The sequence below is a fragment of the Drosophila pseudoobscura genome, chromosome 3 (genome assembly GCF_009870125.1).
Source record: "Drosophila pseudoobscura strain MV-25-SWS-2005 chromosome 3, UCI_Dpse_MV25, whole genome shotgun sequence".
Taxonomy (NCBI): Eukaryota; Metazoa; Arthropoda; class Insecta; order Diptera; family Drosophilidae; genus Drosophila; species Drosophila pseudoobscura.
The window spans coordinates 7,761,940-7,777,008 of NC_046680.1; the positions used below are offsets into that span (position 1 = coordinate 7,761,940).

General features: G+C 48.1%; 1 protein-coding gene across 1 annotated transcript; it reads right to left on the minus strand.

Annotated features, from left to right (window-relative positions):
- Positions 1–10,168: 10,168 nt before the first annotated feature.
- On the minus strand, positions 10,169–14,694 carry Ppa (Partner of paired). The gene has a single exon (XM_001360454.4). The coding sequence runs from the start codon at positions 14,226–14,228 to the stop codon at positions 12,639–12,641; it is 1,590 nt and encodes a 529-aa protein (XP_001360491.3). The 5' UTR covers positions 14,229–14,694; the 3' UTR covers positions 10,169–12,638.
- Positions 14,695–15,069: the final 375 nt, after the last annotated feature.

The window sequence follows — 15,069 nt, forward strand, 5'->3', positions numbered from 1 at the left end:
CTCCTCCCTGCCTCCCTCCCTCCCTCAGCTGCCTGCTGCCTGCCTTCTTATCCGTTTGTTTGTCCGTGCTTCCGCCTCATCTGTGCGACCGTCCGCACATCCTGTTCCTTCTCTTCCATTTCCACGTCCTTGTGTGTAGTTGGGAAATTTGGTTTTTCTCTAGAAAAGCGGCAGTAGCTAAAAAAGTTGCAGCAATTGGAAAATGCTAAACTCCTTGCGGCCGGAACTCAGCCTGGGTCTGAGCCTGGACTGTGGAACTGGCTTCAATATGACGCATACGCGTTGTGGTCCGGCCCGAGGATCGTCTGAAGAATGGCCAGAAAATGGCCCCAAAACTTCTGCTCCACACTGTTCCAATGCGGAGGGTGGGCATGGGGGTGCGAGTGGATGTGGGTATGTGGGCATGTGGGCATGTGGGTAATCCCTGCAAGTAACTTGAGCACTTTATGGCACAGCGCGCACGTGTGCCAGTGTTGGTATCAGAGTGTTTGTTCTCGTGTGTATCTGTGCTAGATAGCCGCGAAGGATACTAGAAAGAAAGACAGAGAGAGTGGGAATGGGAATGGGTAGCCCCCTTAAAGCTGCGATAGCTCTAGGTTTAAACACACTTTAGGCATTATCCATTTTAATTACATTAAAAAACTTTTTGTTGGCATAAAATAAATTGGAGCCAAAGACGAAGACGAAGAATGGGGCTGGTGCTGGGGCTGGGGCTTGAGCTAAGCGAAGAAACGGCAGAAGGAGCGCAAAACTTATGTCACTTTGATCCTTAAAAGTAACTTCAAGGCAATTCATGCGAGAGACAATAGGGAACTACCCCCAGCAGCAAAACCCATCCCCCCAGTAGTGGCTCAGCGAGAGGCCTCTCTCACTCTCTCAGTAATCAAGTTTAGTCTTTAAAATTGAAATTCCAGCATTAGGCAAGGAATGCGACAAACGGGAAATACCATCCGAAAGGGGTGGCTGGGCTGGCAAAAGGCTTGAGGGAGAGCCCGGGCTAGAAGGGGTAGAAATTTGACTTCCTTTGCTTATCTGCCTCGAATGTGCCACAGCACGCATGGAGTATGCTGAAGAAATCGTTTGCACATTGCCAAATTTAACTCTTCATCTCATATGTGTGGTTCCCCTTAAATGATTTACTAATTTTTGGTATTCGCTGCACGAGAAATTAGTTAAACAATGAATCAATCCACAGTACTAGTACCTGAAGCATTGAAAGTGACTCGGGCTCTTTTCATTGATTAAAGTTCCAAATTAAAGTTTCCCAAAAACAGAAGGAGGAGGACGGAATATGTATGACAGTCGCAGTGTCACCACCAACCCATAGGCCGCCCCACGGCAAGGGCCACAACGCCTGCCAGGCCGGGCCATCAGCTTCATTGTGTTTATTTCTCATGTTAAAATCAAATTCCCGCGTGTGCAATTTTTCATTTGGCCCGGACCCGGACCCGGGCCCGGACTTGGGCCCAGGGCAGGAGCTGGAGCCGGAGTCGGAGCCCAGTGGAGAAATGAAAAGGAAGTGGAAAAATGTGTAAAGGTGCGTGTGGCAGGGTGGCGTCAGAGAGAAGGAGGAGGCCGGGCCCAGTGTGGCTCGAATGGGGTGGTGGTGTGATTGCTTGGCTGGTTCTTCCGGCGTGCTGTCTGACGTCAGGTGAAGTCAGCTTAAAGACCAACTTTGCTAACAAACTTTGGCCGCCAGCTTCAGTTCTTCACCTTTTCTTTCTATCTTTTTGCAGTTAAAGAATTGGGTCCATGAGAAGCTGAGAAGCTAGATGCTAGAGGAGAATATGAACGTGGTGCAGGAGCAGAATGCCTTAAAGCTAGTGCTGGAGATGGTGCTAGTGCTAGAGAGCTCAGCTGCATTTTGGGTAACATTTTCGATACCTGTCGGCAAGTGTCGGGGTGTGTGCTGCTGTCTCAGCACCAAGAAGCATGCCCCTGCCGCCGTTCCTCTCCCCACCATCTCCATGTGGCTACTCCTCCTTGGCGCCCGCATAACTTGCGCTCTAAACAAAACAAAAATGCGTTGGCAAAGCGTAGGACCAGAGACAGCCAGAGCCAGAGCCAGGGACATGGACAGGGCCAGAGAAAAACAAGAGGCTGAGTCAGGGGCAGAGACAGAGGCAGAGGCAGAGGCAAAGGCAGCTGGCTGCGATGGCTACGATGGTGATGGTGATGGCGACACTGCCAACAGCAAAGGCAACATGAGTAGAATACCCTGAAATCAAATGGAGAACACCATTTTGCTCTGCTTTAAGCTTATAGCACCAAGACTTGAAAGTAATCCTCAAAATGGAGGGTTTTTGGAGCTGGAGGATCAGTGAACGAACACAAAAGGGTAAAAATGCGCATCTGCTGTTAGAAAGTCACTTTAGCTTAGTACAGGAGTACAGCTTCTTAGCTCTAAATGTATTAATTAAGAGAGTCAAGATTGAAAAAAGAGCAAACAAGATACAAAGCCGAATTAATGTAAGCTCAAAAATCCTTCTAGGAATAAGTTTTTTTTAATTTGTAAGAGAATATTTGAATGAATTTGATAAAATCATAACCAGACGAACATAAAAGGGCATTCTTCCGTCGGTTTGTTGGGTGGGTTTCCCCCAAAATTCCTCCTGCCGCTTCGCTGGCTGACTGGCTGGCTGCTTGCTCCCTGTAAGGACAGCGACAGGCCGACGAGGACGACGGCAACGAAGGCAACGCCAAAATGGAGAATGGGGGAAAGGCAACCCGAGAAGGGGGACATGTACAGGGTAAAAAGGGAAAGACGGGGAACAGGGCACGGGACGCGGAGAGAGGCAGACACGACACACCAAGTGTACAATAGCTTTAAGCTTAAACTCTCGCACACTTGCACGCACACACTCTCGGATCCCCAGCGCACTTACACACACAGGCACAGAGAGACCGACACACAGATACACTCTAAGCATATATTTGGGAATACAGGGCCACAAGCAATTCAAGAGAAAAAACAACATTTTATGTTGCTTTTTGCGTGGCAAGCAGAGAGACGCGCAGCGCTGCGCTGCGACGCCAAGCGATGCGACCCAACCTTGGGGCCCATTTGGATGGGAGCACTTTTGGGGCAGGAGCAGCGACTCACGATCGGAGCGAAGCCCAATAGGGGGCACCCTGTATGCCCCAACGGTAGTGGGGAAGAAAATTCACGGACGAACGCTATATGTCCAAGTCCAAGAAAGAAAAATACTTGCTGCGACAACACACCAGTGAGTGCCAGGGATGGCCACTTTCTTCCAACTTCAAACAGTTTTAATATGTGAGAGATTTTATTGCGGAATATTATACGGAACTCATTTATGGAGTCCGAACTGGAGATGATGGTATGGCATGTGTGTTCTCCTGGGAAAGGTACAGATTTATATAGAAACAATAATATTATTAATGCCTGTAGTATTGAGTACTTGGCATTATAAAAGGCGTAAAGTATTGAAGGAAATAATATGAAATATTTGTATTTCTATTTATGATCACACAATATCTCTAGATTCATGATAATCTCATAGATCTTTGGCAATCCAGCTGCCCCATAAATGGGTCACTCTGCCCAATCTCTGACAAAGTTTGTCCGTATCTGCGATCAAGAAAGTTCTCCTTATCTGAGGAACAACGTAAATTAAATATGATATTCGGGGGTTTAGCCGGAGATAAGAGTTCCTCCACAAGTCTGTACTCCAACAGGGACAGCGACAGAGCGACAGTGCGACAGAGCAGCAAACCCCCAGCCCTGGCTCATTGGAGCAGCAGCAGCAGCAGCGCGACTGAAGGCAAGGCAAGACGGCCAGCCAGGCAGAGGCAAAGGCAGAGACAGAGACAGAGGCAGGCAGCTCCAGCTATAGCTACAACTACATCTACAGCTCCGGAGCTCGTGGGGCTCGGCGGGGTTCGTTGCGGGGCTGCAGCGCCCATTTGAGGGAGCCATCAAGTAGCGGATTCAACGCCACGTCGCTGTGCGTTTGACATTTCCCCATACTTGCTGGGGCGACGCGCCATCAAGTTTCCAGAAATCGACGAAATTCACTGTACGCAGGCGGCAGATAAAAGAACTCGTTACTTTATGGCGCGTCCGCCACCAAAATGGACAGGGTAAAGCCAAGCACGGCAGCCATTGGCAGCAAACTGTCGACTTTCTGGGGCGATTCGCCCGAGCAAGTTTTCAATTGTTCGGGCGGAGGAACGACGGCCAGACGAATTGTCGACTTGCTGGCGCGAACGTGGCTCTGTCCCCCACCCGAGCGTCTTCTGTTATCCAGTGGTGGGTAGGCCAGAGAGAGAGCCCAAGAGCGGGAGAGGCAATAAGAGAGGAGGCAGCATGCTCTCTGTCTCTCGCGCTCTGGTTGAGTGCGTGATTGTGTTGGTTTCGTATCTGTGTGGGGCTGCTGAATATCTCTCGAATGCGCTGAATGAGCTTGAAATATATTTCAAAATACAACGGATGCAACGGTTCTGTTGGCCCTTTGCCCACATAGAAGGCAGCAACAAAAGCAGGAAGAAGTGAAACAATTATCGCAAAATAATTCTCATATGAAGATTATTAAATATTTCCCTTTCTGGCTAGTAATTGAATCTTAATGAAACCCCAAATAGAAGATAGCAATTTCGTTGCCTACTTTTGTGGGGCTGCAGTCAGATAGGGCAGCATTGCAATTATCTACAATCTATGCGTCTGAAATTCCAATGCCTCAAACACAGCCACACGGACTAGCACAGGAACAACACACAGATACAATGAGAATGTGCATTCCATGCACATTTCATGCATTTCCTTTGTACAGGCCAACTTATCAAGTTTCCTGTCCACCGCCACCGAATGCAACCCCAAAATGCATCCAACCACCCACCATCCTCCGCCGGCCGGCTCCCAACGCCCCACCGCCCACCATTAAGCATATACAATATATTCCGACCATGTACAGCTGAAACTGCAATTGCAACTGCCACAGCAACGGCGACTCCATCAACCAACAGCAAGGACCATCTGCAATTCCGATTTCGATTGCATTTTTGTTGCACGCACATAATTTTTGTGCGGCTGCGGATAATGATTTGGTTACATTTGATTTTGTTGCCGATTTTAATGCAGGATACCCTTCACTCTAGAGGGGGGATGTGTAATGCAGCAATTAACCTCATCACCCGGCAGGATTCCACCTTATGATGTTGGGAAGCCCAGTAGCTGTGCCTCTCCCATTGCTATGTTTAAATATCTATTTTAGTTTTGTTTTGAGGACTCGCATAGCAGGGAGAGCATTTAAAATTTGATGGTATATTATTCAAAATTTCCAGCTCCATTTTGCGGGCAAACGGAAGTGCTGCGGACATGCCGCACCGCGGCAGACAGCCTCGGACTGTCCTGCGGTTTCAAGCGCTTTTATTTATTTATGCATTTTTCGCATTTATTGCAACACAATTTAATATGCATCTCGGGGCGTGGCTGATACCCCAGCATTTGCAATTAACGCTCCCAGACCCCAAGGGGAGCTGAGAGGGGCACAGAAACGGGTCGCAAAGATCCTAAGGCGGATCAGGCAGGTGGCTGACACAGAAACCACCAGGCTTCCACCGGAGCCAAGCAACAGGCCAAGCACAAGCACAGGCAACATGCAACAGCAGCAACAACTTGCAGCAAGAACAACAACAACAACAACAACAACAACAACAACAACAATGGCCAGAGCTGGACAACTCTTGACATGCATATGCAAAGGTCTTTCCCAGGTTGCCGCACAATCAATTTTGCGAGAGACCTTCGCTCGATTCTCATCCGTGGCACTGGGAACCCGCCAAAATGCAAATGACGACAGCACCAACAAAAGCAGAAAAAGCAAAAAAAAAAAACAGAAAAAGCCACGTACTAAAAGAACTTTGACGAACCGAAGCCTTTGATGTGCACCGTTGTTGGTCGACTAACCCCAGATCCAACCCCGTTGTGGTGCACCTCCACATCGTCCATATGGCACGCCATCTTAAATAATCAATATTTTCGCCAAGTCCAACTCCAACTCTAAGCCAAGACTTTTCGGTGCCCGGTCTCAGGTCAGGCCCGAGCAGGAAGTCGTTGTCACATCAAATGGCGACAAAGCACTTCCGCTTCTCTTTCTTCTGCTTCGCTGCGAACAAAAGGATGCTGATGCTGCAAGGGAGAGAGCTGAAAAGTTTACGTTTCCTTAAGCTTCATCCTCATCCTCATCCAACTCCCGCATGCAGACCGAACATTAGATCTCTGGCACATGTCTAGACCGCGTGATATGGCTAGAGGGTTCAAAGAAGGGGGAGGATCGGGTTTGCTTAGAATTTTACTTGGCTTTCAAGGCGTGTCGAATTTCCACCGATTGGGGGGCGGCTGATACTCAACATTCCCAGACAAAGCTGTGTCGCCTGTGCTTGCCTGAAACCAGCTAAAAACGGAGACGGATACGGATACTATTACCCGCTATCTGGAAATAGGCCCTCTGGAATGTCAGATACAGATCGGAAAGCTCTAGTTCTCGGTCGGCGACATATTCGACCAGCATTTTCAACGCTTTTCGTTACGTTTCGTTTCCAATGCCGATCGTCGTCTGCTCTTTGTGCATTCTTTCAGTTTGTTTTTCATCGCGTTTTCTCCTCTACTTCTCCTGTCTCCATCTCCCTCTTATCCGTATCTCTCTCCCTCTCTCTCTCTGTGCGCCTTTGTCCCGTGTTCTGTGCTCTGCTCTGCCAGCCTTGCTCTCCTCCGCACCCGCACCCGCACCCTGTGTACCCCTTTTGTCTATCGTCGCCCGGCTCCAACGAGGCATGCAGTCATCGGCGACGTCGCTGAATTTCGTTTCAGCCCCAACCGATCCGCACCGAACCGAACCCCAAACAGAAACCAAAAGCCAAAACCAAACCAACGGTGATTCATCGAAATTAAAAATAAGTGTTTTGTATCTGTATCTCAGCGCTTGTTTCACATTCCCCGCTGTCGTTCCTCTTGATGTTGTTTCGCTCACATTCCACTGGCAGCGATAGCTTCAGCGATTTCCCTTTGACTCCACAGAAGGTAGAACAAGTTTCGGATCTACATACATATGTATGTATATGACATTTTTCTGAACTCTCGATCGTACTGAGGCTATATTCTGACGATACTCATAAGCTGAGATTGCAACTTCTCCATCAACCTAATGGATATGCTGATTCTCAGAACTTTAAAATATCTAAGATCAACTTTCTGTCCAAAATCTTTGTCCGATTCTGAATATAGTATTTATTTTGAATACGTTTTGCATTCTGAAGTTGTGGATAACAAATCAGAGACTGAAACTTCTGGATCTGCTCTCTGGGACTCTGATTTATATGCGAATATATTTTATTGCTTCCGACTTTCTTCTTGAACATTTATAAATCTTTTCAAGCCGCGTTCGGAACACTATCACATATAGTATGTATCTGAATGCTGATTTATGTGCGAAAATCTCAGGCTGAGCTGTCTTCATATTCCGGATTTCCCTTCTGTTTTGTTGGTTTAAGGACACCTGTTTCCACATTCCACGCCCGATCGTCCTCGGCGTGCAACATCCGCCCCGTCTCGAATCGCAGGGGCAGGTAGCTGCAGAGACTGCAGAGACGACAGCGGCTGTGATAGCCGCTCCTTGGTGATTTTAGTGGTGGTGCTTTCTCCATCCTTGGTCACCTTGGGCGGCATTCACGAAATGTGTATCCATGACACACATACTCTAGCACACATTTTCCCACACACACACACACACACACACCCAGAGACAAGGGTATCCATAAGGCACACATATACGGGTCCGTTGTGGATTAAAATTTCTTCGTTCCTTCTTTTTTATATATGTATGTTGAATGCATTTCCCTTAGCGCTCCGTGCCAGGGGAGCGCTGTACGAAGGAGGGGGTGGGGGCATTTATTTTCGGCATTTGAAGTTAGTCCTTTGAAAAAACGGGGGTTCAAACTCAAAGTGCTAGACCGAACCGAACGAATCGAAATGGAACCGTACCACCGTGCGAAGGGTTGCTCGACGGTCTCTCTCTCCCCGAGAAGTGTATGCCAGTGTATGGTTGTGTGCTAGTGAGTCTCTGTGTGTGTGTGTGTGTGTGTGAGTACGGTAAAAGGAACACATTTGGATGCCAGACGACTGCTGCGTCTCGACTCCCTGTGCGACATTACGAGCCCGTTGGAACGTCAAAGAGTGTACGCGGCAGCAGGGGCTCGCACGGGCAGCGACAGCGGCAGAGTTCGAATCGATTTTGGAATTCGTCTCGTGCCGAGGAGTGCGTGGAAAATGCTGATAAATGGGAGTTAGATTCTGAATCTCTGGGCCCTGGTCCAGAATCCCCCCAGCAGCTTTCCCTGCCATGGCCGTTGCCATGCTAATGAGACCCCCCGAAATGGGGCCCTCCACAGCAAATGCAGTTGCAGCTCCACTGCATATCAGAGCCAAAGTACCCCCCAATATGACCGATAAGTCGTAAGGCCTGGTCCCTGCCCCGTTCGGTGGGTGGTTGTGGTAGTGGTGGGTGGCTTGCTTTGTTTGCCCACGTCGACTGATAAGATAAGCAATAGCCCAAGTCTGACATCAGGGCCTGGACCTCCGAACCAAACCAGCACCTACCCTTGGAGCCGCCGAGCCAGCGACGTTGCCCCGCTGTTGTTGTCCCCACGCTCGTGACTCGCCTCGACGATATCTTACGCCTGCGTTTCAGAAAATTCAAAATTCATAGAATGCAAATGTTGGTTAAACAACATTTTGCCCGGCACACGAGCGCACTCCCAGTTTTAGCTCCAGTCGTCGCAGTTGGGGCACATGCAGAAATAGACGCAGAGGCAGAGAAACAGAGACCACACCGATTCAGGCCTCAGCCAGAGAAAGACAGAAAGAGAGAGAAAGAGCTTGAGTCAGGTTTTGTGTGTTGAATTTTAACTAAAACGAACTTAAGCGGGCCTTTCAATCCAAGTTATAGCATTAGAAATACCCGACTTTGAGGCGGAATTTCCGTTCCGTTCCAAGATGAGCTTCGCTGGGTTCTCTGAGCGAGGGTATTTCCAAATAATAGTCGCTCGTATTAAAAACGCATAAGCTATAATGTAACAATTAATCAGAAATGCAGCTGTGACTGAACAAAGAATTTTTTCAGTGGAAAAATAGCATAAAACTTCTGTGAAGTTCGATTACAGGGAACTACCACATCTGATGTCGCTCTGGATTGGTGCATCTTTAAGTGCAACAATTCTGCTATAATTTAGTAACAAAGTCTGGACAATCTGCCATTCATACATATATCATATTTATGTGTGTACGCATGTATAAAGTTTATACATAATCTCTTTATACTTAATCTTTTCCTATGTGTTTTAGATTTACCGCATAGTTCTGTCTGTGACCACGAAATCAGGTCTAAGCGCTAATCTATCAATCTGAGTTCTGTTTCGGGCTCTAATCCCCGTTTAAAGCTTTAAGAGTGGGCACCGCTGATTCCAGGCGGTGAAAATTCCCAATTGGATGGCTTCCACATACACATACATACGTTTATATACGTTTAAGTATATATATATATATATACATAAATACAGATGTACATACATATATGTATGTATAAATGTTAATCAAACACACAGACAAAGACTCACGCACACGCACAATTGACGCATACGCACATTTAATGCAAATTTAAGCAGTTAGCAAGCAAGTAAAACCGTTATGTGCCACACAGGCCTACGAACATGCGTGTTCGAGTGCATGTAGTATGTGTTTGTAAATGCATCGCTGCTTGCAAATACATAATGCAGGGAATATAAATAATTGCAATACATAAGAGGAGTCCGTGTGTGTTTGTGTGTGTCCCTTGCATAACCGCATATGCAGCACATGCATAAGTATATACATACACACATATGTATGACCACATACATATGTACATACATACTACATACATATATCGGCATCTGCATCTCTGGCTGGCTGCACATTTCATTGGAATTGCATTAGTGTGGCCCTTTGTTCATTACAAAATGCAGCAGACACGCACACTCGTGTCCGGGACATGGAATAAAATGAATTGCCAGCAAAATATTTACGCATTTGTTGGATAAGATAAACAACTGCCATTCTCGACCCATCCAACCATCCCATCCCATCACCCAGAATCGTTGAAAACACATACGATTTGCTTGGTTTTTTATACATATTTAATTTATTTTCTCTTCCTTCCGCATGATCCGTTCGTCGTCTCCTTTCTGGGGGCTTCTCCGTCAACGTGACACAACAGAAATATCAATCAATAAATCAATCAATCAATCAATGGAGATCTTAGGGCTAGGGGTAAACGGGTAATGTAATCAAAAATCAAGGATCTCAAGAATCAACATAGTTAATAATAATAGTTTTGCAAAAAGAATTAAGGCATTCGGTATATTGCGGCTCAACAAAAGTTCTTCGAATCGGGACTCCAGTACTTAACATAACATTGGAATTACAATATTTATTTAGTTTTTTATTTAATTTAGTTTAATTTATTCTTTATATTTTTTGATTGTTTGGAAGGTTTTGTCCCTTGTTTCTGCTTAAATAAAATTACGTAATTCTTGTTTTAGCATTTTTGTTTAATTTTGTTTGCTTGTGTTTTTTTATACAATACATTTTATATCACAATAGAAAAAAGAATTAATTCGTATATTCTTTTCAATCGTTATCGCGCTCTTTTTTTCGGGTTTCCTTCGCTTTTTTTTTTGCTTACTTATAAATTAAACAATAAAAAATGTACAGAATTTTCTTTAACGTTTGTGTGTGTGTGTGTGTGTGTGTTGGTGAGTTTTTCGCTATGTTTTCCTCTTCATTTTCGTATTTGACTAATTGTGGCTTTACGAATGCTAAAACTAAAAACTAGAAATTAAATTTACGCATTTTCTTTAAGTTCTACTATTAACATGTTTTTTTGCTTAGATTTTCGTGTTTTCTTTAATTTGTAATCAACTAAATTAAACGGCATAACTAACGGACGCTGTACTAAAGCGAATTCGCAAACGAAGCGCAGAAGGAGCTGACGGGAGGAACAAAGAAGAAACAGAACAAAAAGAGAACACAAACAATATATGTAAGGTGAAACGGGGAGCAGAGCAGTGAGAGAGAGGATGATAAAAGCTATAGAGACACAGCAACAAAGAGCAAATGCTGGGGTGGTGGAGCAGCGGTAGTGAACGAAGTCAAAGTTGCACCCAAAGTATATTAGTCATTCCAGGTGAGGTATTCCCGAAGTCACATAAGTGCCTATATTAAGAGTCAGAGAGAGAGAGTCCCCAACTGTTTAACCTGCTATTTAATGAACCTCTGATACATGAAACCATCATGAATGAAACTATCATCGTTTGAGCTCTGGGTATGACCCACCTTATACAGATTATACCTTGGTTGAGCCCCGTCTCAGAAAGCTTAAAGCTGCCGTCCTACCTCTCTTCTCCCTACACTCCATTCCACACACACACACCATACACACACAGTCAAGGCAGCTGCCGTTGCCGAACATTCTTCATGTTGTTGTTGCAGTTGCTGCTGCTGCTGTCGCTGTGGCAATGGAGGACGCTGGCTTTTGTAGCCGAAGCGTGAATTAAAATAAACTATTTAAATTTATTTGCATCTGTTTAACGGCGGCCTGCATTGCACATACATATGCATGTCTCTCTATACTGCGTGCGTGTTTGTGTGTGTGTGTGTATGTTATAATGTGCTGCGCTGCCCACTCCATCGCACTCTCCCTCTCCCTCCCTCTCACTCTTACTCGCGCTGCTCCGGCTCTGCTGGTCTCTCATGACGCTTATCGCGCGTCTCCATCGCCATGCACTTTGTTGCTGGCGGCCATAGCTGCAGTTGTTGTTGTTGCTGCTTTTGCTGTTGTTTCTTTTTTCTCTCGTTTCTGTTTTTTTCCTTTTTTATCGCTGCGTGCGTGTAAGCCGACGCCAGTGGGGGCCTCGTCCCACCGCTCTCCCCCCCTTAGGAACCAGCGGCACAACAACACAGAGCAAGCTCCATGACGCCGCCGTCGCTCCACCTCACTCTCCCACTCTTTCGCTCTTGCTGTGTCTCAGTGTTAGTGTGTCTGTGTGTATGTTTCATTGTTTGCTCTTTGTTGTTGTTTCTGCCTCCGCCTGTTTCTACGTCTCTTTCTGACACTCCACCTCTCCCCATCGTCTCTCCGTTTCTACTCGATTCGTACGAAAAAATTTAGTACAGCGTGTGGTATGGCAAACGAAAGCTATGAGTTTTCAGTGTATCTTGTCTGCCCCGAAGTTGACTTCCCGCCCTGCCAGCCCTTACCATTCCCCTCTCCCTATATAATTACGTGCCACAGCCAGACGACATGCAACTTCTCGACACTGGACTGGACACACGGGCAATGGGCATGGGCATGGGCAATCGGCAAGCGGCAATCCGCTATCGGTAGGTAGGATTGAAAGTCACACGCACACTTCAGGGCCACTCCAAGTGTCTCTCCTCCGCCAGAAGTCTAGCCCAGACCAGCATTGGTATTGGAACTCGTGTTGGGATTGCTATTAGTGGTGGAGCTCTTCCTCTTGAGCGCCGATGCTGCCGCTTCTGCTGCCTCCGCCTCCGCACAGGCATTGCAGTCATGGTGGACGCATCATCTGACCAGCCACAGGCCCAGGTTGAGCTTCTGCAGCTTAGGCAGCTTCATGATGATGTCGATGCCCTTGGAGCTCAGCTGCGTGCAGCCGTAGAGATCGATGGTCTTGAGGTTGGTGAGATCCTCGGCGAGAGTCTGCAGGCCCTTGTCGGTGATGCGGCTGCACTGGCCGATGTTAAGGTTCTCCAACTCCTGCAGCGACTTGGCGATCTTCACCATGCCCTGGTCCGTAATCTGGCACTGGTTGAGGGAGAGGGAGCGCAGGCGGTAGAGACCCTGGGCGATGTGCGTCAGAGCCTGATCGCTGATCTTGTCGCAGAAGCTCACGTCCAGGGAGTTGATGCCGCTGCCACCCTCTGTGAGGTAGGCCATCCCAATGTCCGAGATGTTGTCGCAGGAGCGTAGATTCAGCTGCTCTAACTTGGGCATGCGCGCCAGATGCTTCAATCCGCTGTCCGTCACGGAGACGCAGAAGCTCAGGTTGATGGACTTCAGGGAGGTGAGGCCCTGGGCGATGTGCCCTAGCGCCTCGTCGCTTAGCCGCTGACAGTCCTGCAGTCCAAGGTGCTCCAGCTGGAGGTTGCCTTCGGCCGTCTCGCGGCTGAAACCGGCCAGGTGACCAATGCCCTGGTCACTGATGTGCCAGCAGGAGCGCAGGTTGAGGTGGCGTAACTTCTTCAAGCCCCACGCGATCAGCAGGAGGCCGGTGTTGGTGATGTTGCAGCAGCCGCCCAGCTCCAGATTCTCCAGGTTGCGCAGGTGCTGTGCGATCCGTCCGAGACTCGTGTCCGTGATCTGTTTGCAGAGCGATAGGTCCAGCGTCTTTAGGTTGGGCAGGTCGACGCTGAAGGCGTGTCCCAGGTTCATGTCCGCCACATTGAAGCATCCGCTGAGGTTCAGCGATGTCAGGGCCGGCACACCCAGCACCAGATCCTTGAGCGAGCGGCGCAGGGATAGGATCTGCACCTTCTTGATTCCACGCCTCACCAGACAGTTGAAGAGACTGGGGCTGGAGCGCTTCAGGTGCAGCTTGGCCTCAACCCCCTTCCACACGCTCTTGGCATAGGCTGCGTCCCGCCAGGCGCTGCACACTTGGGCCGCACGGCCCAGATCCCTCACAGGCAGGTGCTCGAAGATCTGCTCGAGCAACTCCGGGAAGAGGTTGCTGATGTGCGTGCCCTCCACTGGGGGTGGGCTCTCCGGCGAGGCGGGTCTGTGCTGGTGGTGGTGATGATGGTGATGGTGGTGCTGCGCATGGGCTGCTGCCGCTGCAGCAGCGGCTGCAGCCGCGGCCGCATGTTGCAGGTATAGCGCCGGCGGAAGGGTCTGCAGCTGCGGGCGGTGGTGCAATGCGTAGGGCGTGAAGCGCAGCAGGTGGTGGGCGTTGCGTGTGAGGCCGGGTAGCTCAGTCTGTGGGTAGAGTTCGTCCATGCCCCACACGGGGGCGCCATTAGCTCCACTGGGAGCGGCTCCACTCGCTGCGGCTGTGCTGCCTCCGCCGCCATGATAGTTGGTAAGAGCGGCCGCCGTCTGCAGGGAAATGGTCGTCTGATGGTGGAAGGGCAGAAGCTCTGTGTTGGTGGCCATGCTGCTCGGCGTCCTGCTGCTACCTCTTTCTCTTCCTCTAGCTATTTCGCTGATTACTCTGTCTGCAGGAGACTCTTTGCTTTGTGGCTGTATAGAAGGTTCTATTATGACGGGTTCACTACGTAGATGCGTCTTATATACGTCGCATTTTACGTACGTCGGTACGCGGCAGTTTCAAGGGGGAAATGGTACGAAAGATGTTCTTAGGTTGCACTGGGACTAGAACTGGGATGTCCGCGAGATTATTCTGGTTCTGTTTATACTGATACTGATTCACTCGTGTTGCACTCTGGCTTGCGACTCTTGCACTCTGACTGTAGCACTTGGGGGGCCTTTGGCTTGGCTTGGATGGTGGGTAAATCCAAATGTCGTTAGTGTTCGAGAGATCCAAGACGCGCGCAACCGAACCGGACGACGTTGAGAGAAAAACTACGCTCGCTTTGGCCGCAGCAGCGTTGCTTATAGTAAAACGACAGAGAGATAGATTCCCCTGTGTGCGCGTGTGTGTGTGCGAGTCGAGTATCTGTGTGAGCAGGCAGTCGAATTCAGCAATGGCTGACTGTGCTCAAAGCAGGTAGAGCAGTGCGCTCTCTCTCTCTCTCAGTCTCTCGGTCTGAAGCTGAATTGAGAGGCAGTGGAGGTTTTTGTGATATTTGGCTTGTTTTCGGCTAGATTTTGTGGAAACTTTGTATAGTATTTGGAAATTATAAGCATTACATAAGGGATTCAATAAGATTGATGTGGAATATCATCATATGCTATGTTTCTTCAAACATGTTCATTTTTCAACAAGTTTGAAAAATTAGAAAAGTTCAGTAAAATCTGACAACATATAACAAAA

Coding starts and splice junctions, on each gene's coding strand:
- Ppa (XM_001360454.4), bottom strand. CDS start 14,228: ATGGCCACCAACACAGAGCTTCTGCCCTTCCACCATCAGACGACCATT.